General features: G+C 42.8%; 1 protein-coding gene across 3 annotated transcripts in view; it reads right to left on the bottom strand.

Annotated features, from left to right (window-relative positions):
* Nucleotides 1-4,270: 4,270 nt before the first annotated feature.
* LOC110493542 (patatin-like phospholipase domain-containing protein 6) overlaps nt 4,271-12,225 on the bottom strand; it is a 35,059-nt gene continuing 27,104 nt past the window's right edge. For all 3 annotated transcript variants that reach the window (XM_090204640.1, XM_036949473.2, XM_036949472.2), the window contains 6 exons: nt 10,667-10,815; nt 10,434-10,586; nt 8,412-8,531; nt 8,049-8,145; nt 6,969-7,123; nt 4,271-6,786 (listed from right to left, as the gene is read on the bottom strand). In XM_090204640.1, the coding sequence (XP_090060766.1) occupies nt 6,709-6,786; nt 6,969-7,123; nt 8,049-8,145; nt 8,412-8,531; nt 10,434-10,586; nt 10,667-10,815 (752 nt within the window). In that variant the 3' untranslated portion in view covers nt 4,271-6,708. The remainder of the gene's footprint in view (nt 6,787-6,968; nt 7,124-8,048; nt 8,146-8,411; nt 8,532-10,433; nt 10,587-10,666; nt 10,816-12,225) is intronic.

Raw genomic sequence — 12,225 nt, 5'->3', positions numbered from 1 at the left:
TATCCCGCTACATGAATGATCCTAACCTGCTTGTTAATTATTCTAACTTGCTACATTAGTTCTCCTAACCTGCTAGTTAATTAGTATAACCTGCTACATTAGTTATCCTAACCTGCCACGTAAATTATCCTAACCTGCTACATTAATTATCCTAACCTGCCACATTAGTTCTCCTAACCTGCTACATTAGTTCTCCTAACTTGCCACATAAATTATCCTAACCTGCTAGTTAATTATTCTAACTTGCTACATTAGTTCTCCTAACCTGCTAGTTAATTATTATAACCTGCTACATTAGTTCTCCTAACCTGCCATGTAAATTATCCTAACCTGCTACATTAATTATCCTAACCTGCCACGTAAATTATCCTAACCTGCTACATTAATTATCCTAACCTGCCACATTAGTTCTCCCAACCTGCTACATTAGTTCTCCTAACTTGCCACATAAATTATCCTAACCTGCTACATTAAGTATCCTAATCTGCCACGTTATTTATCTGAACCTGCCACGTTAATTATTCTAACCTGCCACATTAGTTCTCCTAACCTGCCACATTAATTATCCTAACCTGCCACATTAGTTCTCCTAACCTGCTACATTAGTTCTCCTAACCTGGCACGTAAATTATCTTAACCTGCCACGTTAGTTCTCCTAACCTGCTACATTAGTTCTCCTAACCCGGCACGTAAATTATCTTAACCTGCTACATTAATTATCCTAATCTGCTACATTAGTTCTCCTAACCTGCCAAGTTATTTATCTTAACCTGCCACGTTAATTATTCTAACCTGTTACATTAGTTCTCCTAACCTGCCAAGTTAGTTATCCTAACCTGCTACCTACATTAGTTCTATCTTGCCACGTTAATTATCCAAACTGCTACTTTAGTTCTCCTAGCCTACTACTTTAGTTGTCCTAACCTGCTACTTTAGATGTCATAACCTGCTACTTTAGATGTCCTAACCTGCTACATTACTTATCTTAACCTGCTACTTTAGTTCTCCTAACCTGCTTTGATAATTATCCTATCCTGCTAGAACAAGGACGTAGCCAGGTGCCAAAAGAAGAGGTGACAGGGTTTCTCTGGGCGTTTCAACCCGGGGCGGTTCACCATATTGCAGATAGGTATTTGTGCCTCACCCCCCATGTATCAACCAACAACATCATAATGTGGTAGGAGAAATAGGGTGGGATTTGGAGGGATGATCATGCATATTGATGTGTTTGATTTGGTGAATTATCACTTTCTATTGTCAATTGCCAAAGAATAAACTACCAATACTTTAGCACCATAGTCAAATATCTAACACTTATCTCCAGAGGCAGACCTCACCCAGGCCAATAAATATTGCTATTAACAGATCTGTTTGTTATTTAACCATACTGGATGGTAAGGCTTGGGAAGGAGAGAGGAAGGGGTGTTGTGACAGAAGGTGAGCATCTGGTCTGAGAGAGTAGAGTATGTGTGGAGAAATGCAGGAGTCTTGCCTGTACCTGCCCTTCCTGTAATTTTCTGAGCCAGGTCACAGAAGGCTTGGGGGCTGGAGGGGGGGGGGGACAGGTGGGGGAGACGGTAGAAGCTTTGAGACCTTTAGTTGTTGGGAAGAGGGGTGTAGAAAGGTCTGATCTGCAGCCACTCTGAAGGTGGGCTGGTGTCAATAAAGATGCACTAATGATGATGTAGGAGAATTTCTTCATCAATGTGATTGAAAACCTCACCATGCACTGTACACTTTAGCTTATTTTTAGCATGTATTAAAAACTAGGTAAACATTCGCATGCATTTGACAGACCCTGGCCGAGAGGTGCTGTGTCAACTCAGTTCAGGTCAATAGTCACTTTACCCCTACCTACATGTACAAATTACCTCGACTAACCTGTACCCCGCACATTGACTCAGTATTCCCGGTACATGGCCTCATTATTTTATTGGGGTATTTTTTACTTTTGTTAATTTAATAAATATTTTCGTAACTCTATTTCTTGAACTGCATTGTTGGGCTTGTAAGTAAGCATTTCCCAGTAAGGTCTACACCTGTTGTATTCGGCGCATGTGACAAATCTACACACCCTAGGTTTACACCAAGCGCATAGGGGCCACTGAATAACTCATAGCACAGACCACACTGGTTATTTTAGAATGGGCTTGAGTGGAAGTACATGGAATGAAAGTCTGAGACAGGTCACAGTTTATTTCTCACTCCCAATTTCAGCTTCCCTAAACCAAGTTAACTCTACCCAGAGAGGAAGAGACAACGAGAGAGGGTTTACACCCCCGTCAAACTTGGTCCACAATAACCAGACCACCCGCCTTCCTACTTTTTGGACTCAAACTAAAAACAGGTTTCTGTGCAGGGAATGCATTTAAACATCAACTCAGATCATCATTCCTCAAATCATACTTCTCTTTGCAAAACCAAGGCTTAAAAGGCACTCTACCACAACACCGCTTCCCCTAAGCAGCCACACCTCAAACAAACTGAACAAGGGTTATGAAGAGACAGGAGAAAACAGCCAATCACATGTTTCAATGAATCAGTTAACAAAGACTCAATTCGGAGCACCAGGGCTAGTGCATGCACAGTAATAATAGGGCATTCATCACACCTGTGACATATTTATACAACTTTTTGTCACGTCATCCTTGTCACGTCATGAGAGAAGAATGAACCTCCAAAGGCTGTGTTTATACAGGCAGCCTAATTCTGATATTTTTTTCCACTAAATTGGTATTTTGACCAATCACATCAGATCGTTTCACATCAGATATTTTTCAGAACTGATTGGTCAAAAGACCAATTAGCGTGAAAAAAAGAAGATCAGAATTGGGTTGCCTGTGTAAACACAGCCAATTACAGACAGCCAGGTAAGGTGATATGACATGCCTCACAAACCGATCTGGTTAAAAAGCACACAAAAAAGATTCCGCAGGTAAGAGTATGAAAACTAGCCCCAGGCATGACTCACTAATCCCCAAACAAACATGTACCAATCTGTTTCTACCATTCATAAGGAGATACTGTCTTCCACTTCCACTTTCTCAGTTCCCCAATGTAAGCATTTGTGACTTCTCTACCTAATATGGTCAAAGAGGGCCAGAGAACGAGTGAGTGAGAGAGAGAGTGGTAGGGAGGTGTGGTTCTTTGTGCTTGTTCTGTGGTGTCAAGTTACTTTTACAACCCTGCTATTACCCCATCCCCCTCTCCTCTCCTTCAATCAGCCTGGCATCAAAGATGAACAGATAGGCTTCCGAGGAGGCGGGTAGGCGTGTCGCAACAGCTGACACTAAAGTGAAAGCCAGCCACCAGCCACCACTGTCACATGAACATATACTTATTACATATGGTATCTGCAGTCCAGGGTAGAACTCATTTTGTTCAACTGCAGGGGAGAGATATTATGCAGTTAGATTACCTGAGATTACACCAGCCATCTTGATAAAACCAACCTGATTTACAGTTTAAATGTAAGGAGGAATTTGTCTGTCAAACAGTAGTTCACTTCTTAGTATTTGGTGTGTGTGTCACTTCACTCTTAATATCCTGTTAGTCAATTTTGTACCACCACAGTGCATGGTTTGATGTAACACAACATAGGTCATGATGTAACATCCTGTCATCGGCTTCTGGACAACATAGGACAAAACAGGTTAAAAAGTGTAATGGGACTGTTAATGGCTTCAACATACTATTAGTGCAGTAGGACTACAAAGAGCAATACAATGAAAACCTCCAGAGTGAGAGATTACGTTATATCCCTTTCACAAGCATGCAAAGACTGTTATTGGAGGGAATGGCCATGTCCAGTCATGTAATGTGGTTGAGTAATTTCACTGAGGGGGAACTGCAGACGCAGCACCCAGAGATGTGGAGCTGAGGCTGGGGTGGAGCGAGAGGGTGCAAGGATGAGCCGCTTCTGGACGTGTTTCTGCACATCCACCTCTGCTGTGTAGAGAGAGGGAGGTGTGATGCTGGCAAACTATGATGATTCAGTAGAGCAGTGTTTGGGGGGGGGGGGGGTTCTCATCACGTTGAATGAACAGGGCTCCCTCCTGTGGACAACTTCAGAAACTACAGGTACAGTAAAAGCAAAGTTACCGGAGAGAAATCCTCTCCTCTACCTGTTAGAAAATAAAAACAATGTTTGCATTACAATTTAGATGTATTATTCAGTATGCATTTGAACATTTCTTTAAATTGAAATGACATCCCATACCATCCTGTCCCCATAGGGCATCTTAAGGAAGATGCAAATAAAACAACCTCCTTTCCAACCAAGGAATATTATTTTTATTCATCAGTGCAAAATAGCGAAACCCAATCTAATAAGAAAGGACAGTAGAGTTCATTATTCACGTCTGTAATTAGAATTCTCCATTAGGATTTTTTTACTTTTTGTTCAGTGTTAAAAAAAAGAAGGCTATTTAAAAAAAAAAAAGCGTAAAACAAAATAAATAAAAACTAAAATTGGCAACAAAAAAAATTCTGTGCACGTTTGAATGGATTTAGGAAGGACATCTCTCAGGTGAAAAGTCCTAGTTTCGCAGCAGAAAAACATTGACATAGAAAGTATTTATTATATACATATGAGTATTAACAGGTGTAAAGTAGGTATAGTGTGTATATATAGTTATTACTAAGATTAGACTAAGTTTACTCTGTGACCATTTGAGAGGTTAGGGCAGGGGTGTCAAACTCATCCCATGGAGGGCCTAGTTGAAGTGGGTTTTTGGTTTTTCCTTTCAATTATGACCTAGACAACCAGGTGAAGGGAGTTCTTTACTAATTAGCGACCTTAATTCATCAAGTAAAAATAAGGAGCGAAAACCACCCAGACACTTGGCCCTCCGTGGAATGAGTTTGACACTTGTTGGTTAGGGAGTACACAGGACCCCATGCAAGCATTAGGCAAGTAGGGAGAGGGGGTTTCTATACGAAAAGGTCCATTGGCAAAGTCTCCCCGCCATCGTTTTTAAACGGTTAAATTCAGGTTAAAAAGGCATTGTTATTCTCTGCTTGGAACAAGCAGAATACAGTAGTAGCAAGCATGGTGGAAACCAATGACACACACACCTCTCCTCTACACATTTTCATCTCCCTACTTCAACTTACAATAATATACACTGAACAAAAATATAAAATGCAACATGTAAAGTGTTTCATGAGCTGAAATAAAAGATCCCAGAAATGTTTAATATGCACACAAAAAGCTTCTCTCAAATTTTGTGCAAAAATTGGTTTAAATCTCTGTTAGTGAGCATTTCTCCTTTTGCCAAGATAATCCATCCACCTGACAGGTGTGACATATCAAGAAGCTGATTAAAAAGTATGATCATTACACAGGTGCACCTTGTGCTGGGGACAATAAAAGGCCACTAAAATGTGTAGTTTTATTACATAACACAATGCCACAAATGTCTCACGTTTTGAGGGTGTGCAATTGGCATGCTGACTGCAAGAATGTCCTCCAGAGCTGTTGCCAGAGAATTTAAAAATGTTAATTTCTCTACAATAAGCCACCTCCAACGTTGTTTTTGAGAATTTGGCAGTACGTCCAAACGGCCTCACAACCGCAGACCACACCAGTCAAGGACCTGCACATCCAGCTTCTTCACCTGCAGGACTGTCTGAGACCAGACACCCTGACAGCTGGTGAAACTGAGGAGTATTTCTGTCTGTAATGAAGCCCTTTTGTGGGGAAAAACACATTCTGATTGGCTAGTCCTGGCCCCCAAGTGGGTGGACCTATGGCTGCTCCCCTGCCCAGTCATGTGAAATCCATAGACTAGGGCCTAATGAATTGCAATTGACAGATTTCCTTATATGAACTCAGTAAAACTTTTTAAATTGTTGTATGTTGTGTTTATATTTTTGTTCAGTATACATCCGTCTTTCTACTGTTTGTGCGCGTCAGCGGTTTTGCACCTCTTTCATTATCAGCCTTTTATATATCTCTCTCCCTCTCCATTCAACATCAATACTACTACTAGCAAATAAATCAATATGACACACACACACACACCTTTCCAACTTCCATCCACGTAATACCCATCTGTGTCTTAACAGAGAACAGAGAACCATCAATAAGAACCTCTCCTGATTATGGACAGACAGGACATGCAGACAGACAGTCTGAATAGGGCCAAAGCATTGGAGCTGAAAGCTTTAAAGAAACTAGGTTTTTAACTTCAACCAAGTACTAACGTGTTCCCTGTAGTATGAGGGACACACCTTAGTCACCCCAATAAAATTATTTCAGCTTTGGCAGGAGGGAGAGAGTGGAGGGGTCCCAGTTGAGTCCATCTTCAGATTGGAGAGAGTCCATTCATGGTCCAAGTCACACTGGACACCAGTGGTCCAATGGCTTACGGGTTAAGGGTCAGGGGTTAGAGCGGGGCTCTCCAACACTGTTCCTGGAGAGCGCTCATGTAGGTTTTCAACCCTTGATGTAACTAACCTGATTTATTTGATAAACCAGCTAATTATTAGAATCAGGTGTGGTAGATTAGAGTTGGGATAAATAAGTATTTGTTGAACTACAGTAGCTGCAGAAATTGCCCGACGTCCAACTTTCATCTTCCACCTCCTTAGTTTTTGGACACAGAGCCTGACTCATATCTCTTTTCCTCCCTGCCTTTCCCTCCTTCCTTCCTCATAGTTCTTGGACCCAAAGTCGGTCTCTTTCTCATTTTTTCTCTCCTCCTGTCAGCAGTCGGAGAGCTCGGAGTAGGTGTTGGCTTCACCTTCTGTTTTCCTCCGCTGGCGGACTGACTTCTCCTCATCCTAGAGGAACACACAGACAGTCACTACTAACAGCAGGGTGTGTGAGTCTATGATGTTGATATGTTAGTTACACTACTAACAGCAGGGTGTGTGAGTCTATGATGTTGATATGTTAGTTACACTACTAACAGCAGGGTGTGTGAGTCTATGATGTGGATATGGGGTCTGTGTGTTACACGTACCGCCTGGAAGACTCCGTTCTGACCCCATTCTCCCGGGGAGAGGTCATCGAGTTCCTGTTCCCCCTCTTCCTCCTCCTCTTCTTCCTCCTCCTCTTCTCTCACCGTGTCCATCCCGTCCTCCTCATATTCCGTCAGGCAGTCTGACTCGTCCCCCGCTGTGGGACACACAGACACAGTAATGCGCTATATGAAAGAGACCAGCCCTACCGTAGCTCTAGCAACAAGACTGAAGATTGCCATGTGATGCACTACATGACCGAAAGTATGTTTGTCAAACATCTCATTCAAAAATCACGGGTATTAATATGATGTTGTGACTTGTTGGAAAGGTGGCATCCTATGACGGTGCCACATTGAAAGTCACTGAGCTCTTCAGTAAGGACATTCTACTGCCAATATTAGACTGTTTGAAATAGCCGAATCCTCTAATTTGAAGAGGTGTCCACACCTAGGTATATATAGTCTCTCTCCAGGTATATTCTATCGTAAAGGAGCTACAATTTAAGTAAAGATACATTCAATATATATTTTTTTAAAGGTGACCAGGGTCCGTATTCAGTCTCCAGAGTAGGAGTGCTGACCTAGGATCTTTCCATAGAAATCTTATTCATTATGATCTAAAAGGCAAACCTGATTCTAGATCAGCAATCCTGCTCTGAGAGGCTTCATGGACACTGGCTCTGGAGCTCTGATTATTATTTTATTGCAGGACACTTGGAAGAGGGAAACGGAGAGGGTAACAGACGGAAACGGAGACGGTAATAGAGGGAAACGGAGACGGTAACAGAGGGAAACGGAGACGGTAACAGAGGGAAACGGAGACGGTAACAGAGGGAAACGGAGACGGTAACAGAGGGAAACGGAGACGGTAACAGAGGGAAACGGAGAGGGAAACGGAGACGGTAACAGAGGGAAACGGAGACGGTAACAGAGGGAAACGGAGACGGTAACAGAGGGAAACGGAGACAGTAACAGAGGGAAACGGAGAGGAAGGGGAAAGGCTCAAACCCTTATCGCCATGGCAGCAGGGTTACTGCTGCCAGACTTCGGTACATGTTCCACTTTATAATAGCCTCTTACCCTCAGCAGCATCAGGATCGACGTAGGTCTGGACCGGCTCAATCCTGGACACTATCTCAGCCAGGTCAGTGAAGTCTGACCCTGGACACGTATAGGACTGGAATACAAACAAGACAATGTCATTATGGTACGAGAATGTTAGAATTTGTGTAAAAATGTAATAACGAACACAGCTTAAAAACAAGAGAATGTCATGGGAATGTTATAATAACGTTAGGTAAATGTTATGTTAGGAGAAGGTCATAATGTAAAGACGGTTATAATAACGTTATAGAAATGTAACTGTGCTAATGTAAAGTGGAGCAGCTGTGAGATGGTGAATGTAAGATTTGTGATGCGTGTGTGTGTGTGTGTGTGACTCACGTCTGTCTTGGTCTTGCTGTCGTTGTAGTCTGCCGAGCGGTGGTCCTTGAGCATGTTGTCGATGATGTCACCACGGGCCCATCCGGTGAAGAGCAGCTTGCCGTGCTGGTAGCCCACATCCTGACAGAGAGGACAGGTTAGCCTGGGGTAACAGACCATGTTTTACAGAAACAAGCTACCGCAGCAACAGAGTCTGGTGGAGGCCAAGCTTCGAAGATGGTCTTTTACCGTGTGATTTGTTAGCTATGAACAGGAGACTGTATTTTACCAAAACTTAATGTCAGCTGTTATCTAAAATTACATACAGTTGAAGGCGGAAGCTTACATACACCTTAGCCAAATACATTTCAACTAAACTTCTCACATTTCCTGACATTTAATCCTAGTAAAAATTCTGTCTTAAGTCAGTTAGGATCACCACTTTATTTTAAGAATGTGAAATGTTAGAATAATAGTAGAGAGAATTATTTATTTCTTTAAATCACATTGCCAGTGGGTCAGAAGTTTACATACAGTCAATTAGTAGTTGGTAGCATTGCCTTTAAATGGTTTATTTGGGTCAAACGTTCCCGGGTAGCCTTCCACAAGCTTCCCACAATAAGTTGGGTGAATTTTGGCCCATTTCTCCTGACAGAGCTGGTGTATTCGAGTCAGGTTTGTTGGCCTCCTTGCTCACACATGCCTTTTCAGTTCTGCCAACACATTTTCTATAGGATTGAGGTCAGAGCTTTGTCATGGCCACTCCAATACCTTGACTTTGTTGTCCTTAAGCCATTTTGCCACAACTTTGGAATTATGCTTGGGGTCATTGTCCATTTGGAAGACACATTTGTGACCAAGCTTTAACTTCCTGACTGATGTCTTGAGCTGTTGCTTCAATATATCCACATAATTTTCCTCCCTCATGATAACATCTATTTTGTGAAGTGCACCAGTCCCCCTGCACCCCCACAACATGATGCTGCCACCCCCGTGCTCCACGGTTGGGATGGTGTTCTTTGGCTTGTAAGCCTCCCCTTTTTCCCTCCAAACATAACGATGGTCATTATGGCCAAACAGATATATTTATGTTTCATCAGACCAGAGGACATTTCTCCAGAAAGTAAGATCTTTGTCCCCATGTGCAGCTGCAAACCGTAGTCTGGCTTTTTTTATGGTGGTTTTGGAGCAGTGGCTTTTTCCTTGCTGAGTGGCCTTTCAGGTTATGTCGATAAAGGACTCGTTTTACTGTGGATATAGATACTTTTGTACCGGTTTCCTACAGAATCTTCAGAAGGTCCTTTGCTGTTGTTCTGGGATTGATTTGCACTTTTCGCACCAAAGTACGTTCATCTCTAGGAGACAGAATGCTTCTCCTTCCTGAGCGGTATGACGGTTGCGTGGTCCCATGGTTTTTATACTTGCGTGTGATTGTTTGTACAGATGAACGTGGTACCTTCATGCATTTGGAAATTGATCCCAAGGATGAACCAGACTTGTGGAGGTCTACAATTTGTTTTCTGAGATCTTGGCTGATTTCTTTTGATTTTCCCACGATGTCAAGCAAAGAGGCAGAGTTTGAAGGAAGGCCTTGAAATTCATCCACAGGTACACCTCCAATAGACTCAAATGATGTCAATTAGCCTATCAGAAGCTTCTAAAGCCATGATATCATTTTCTGGAATTTTCCAAGCTGTTTAAAAGGCACAGTCAACTTTATGTAAACTTCTGTGCACTGGAATTGTGATACAGTGAATTATAAGTGAAATAATCTGTCTGTAAACAATTGTTGGAAAAATGACTTGTGTCATGCACAAAGGTAGATGTCCTAACCGACTTGCCAAAACTATAGTTTGTTAACAAGAAGTTTGTGGAGTGGTTGAAAAACAAGTTAACGACTCCAACATAAGTGTACATAAACATCCGACTTCAACTGTAACAAAGACGTGATCATGAATGTAAATACACTTTGAACATATCCCAGAGCCTGCATAAGGAGACGAGACCGAGAGAGAGGTGTTGAGAAGGAATTGTGGAACTCACGTAGATCTCGTCAAACTTGCCAAAGTCCATTGTCTTGAAGCGGTCGATGGGTGGTCTGATGTACTCGCAGTAGGCACTCTTCTTAACCACTTCCAGCTGACGTACACACGACACATAGGCCAGCCTGGACTGGATCTCTGCCATGTCTGGAACCTGGGTGGGTATAGACGATAGTGTGTAGGAGTGTGTGCGCGCGTGTCGGTGTGTGGGGCCATCTGCGTTGATCATCATACCTTCACTTTCTCTGCCCAGGGGTTGATTCGTTTCCACAGCAACCACCAGCCCGACAGGCTGTCGCCATAGTTACAGAGGTCCGTCTCGTCCTGGCTACCTACGTCGATGGCGATGACAGTCTTGGCGCCCATGTTCCTCGCGATGTCCGCTGTGGGACGTCACGTTGTGACACACACATACACACACACACGTAACGACACACAAACACGGACGTACACGAGCCGGCAGCAGGGACGATAAGGAAAACCCAGTCTGGGGTTAATTCCTAATAGGAACCTTGTCCTTCATATACTTTATTACCATATTCAAACTCACTCCACCAGAAACAGACATCCCAATTGGCTGGATTATCACTCACTGGATAATCACATCAAAACTTCATTTAATTTCCAGTTTTATACAGTGCATCTACTCATGTTTTGATGGTCCCAATGTTTGGGTGAATTCTTATCTCCACGTTTTGTACGCTCCTGCATGGTTGATAATGCAGCCTTGGTGTGTGTTTATGGTGCGAGTCCCAGACAGGGTTTGAGACCAAGTAACCCTGTGAAGGGTGCAGGTCTCACCAGTCCACTCCACAGTGTTGACCCAATGTGTTTAGCCTAGCGGTTTAGAGTGTTGGTCCAGTAACACAAAGGTCGCTGGTTCGAATCCCCGAAGCCGGGGGGGAAAAAAATAAAATAAAAATCAGTCGATGTGCCCTTGAGCAAGGCACCTAATTTCTCATGTAAGTTGCGTCTGTTAATTATTAAATGACAAATGTAAAAATGAACCAAGCCTAAATGTATATCATTAGCGTTAGTTCTATGGGTACTAGCTATCTAAACCACCTGTGAACACTAGATGGTGGCTATGGCATTGCGCCTCCTCTGCCTATTAGAATGTGAGACTAGTCATTGCTTTACCTCGACAGACACTGGGGTCCAACTCTGTGGGTGTGTCCACCCAAAACGTCAAATAATCACACGTATCGTAAACCTCGAAGCCACCCGACCATGTTGCACAAACCGCAAGGAGATTCCACATCTAAATGAACCTGAATCACCCAAAATAGAGACGGATGATGTTCAACTTCATCAGGTTTGTGAAACATGGTTTTGTGAGTCACATTTTTTCCCGGCACGCTACAATGACAACTTCCAGAGGAGATAAGAGTAGCATAGTAGAAGAGATAGACATTTGAGTAGTATGCAGAAGGAAAAAAAAGAATGTTTCAAGTTGTCTTTTTTTCCAGTAGGAATGCAACAGGCAATCCATACATCCATTTGGAATTACTCCCAGGTTGGTAACAGCCTAATGAATACCGGTTTGTTGAGGGGCCTGATACTGCGTGTCGTCTTCCTACTGGAAGGGAATGTACTGTCAGAGCCGACTGGTGTCTAGTAAGTCACTGATTCGTTTTATGGAATTGAGAAAGCCAACTGTATATCGTTTGAAAGCTCACCACTCTATCAACACCCAAATCATCTGAGGAACACGGTATGTCCCATACCTTTAGATGTTCTCAGCCAGTAAGACACCAGGAAGCCTGACTGACAGACACATAGCATTCTGAAAC

This window comes from Oncorhynchus mykiss, chromosome 17 (assembly GCF_057628025.1).
Source record: "Oncorhynchus mykiss isolate SJ-2025 chromosome 17, ASM5762802v1, whole genome shotgun sequence".
NCBI lineage: Eukaryota > Metazoa > Chordata > Actinopteri > Salmoniformes > Salmonidae > Oncorhynchus > Oncorhynchus mykiss.
Note: the sequence above shows the minus strand (reverse complement) of the source record. Positions and strands in the feature narration are given on the sequence as shown.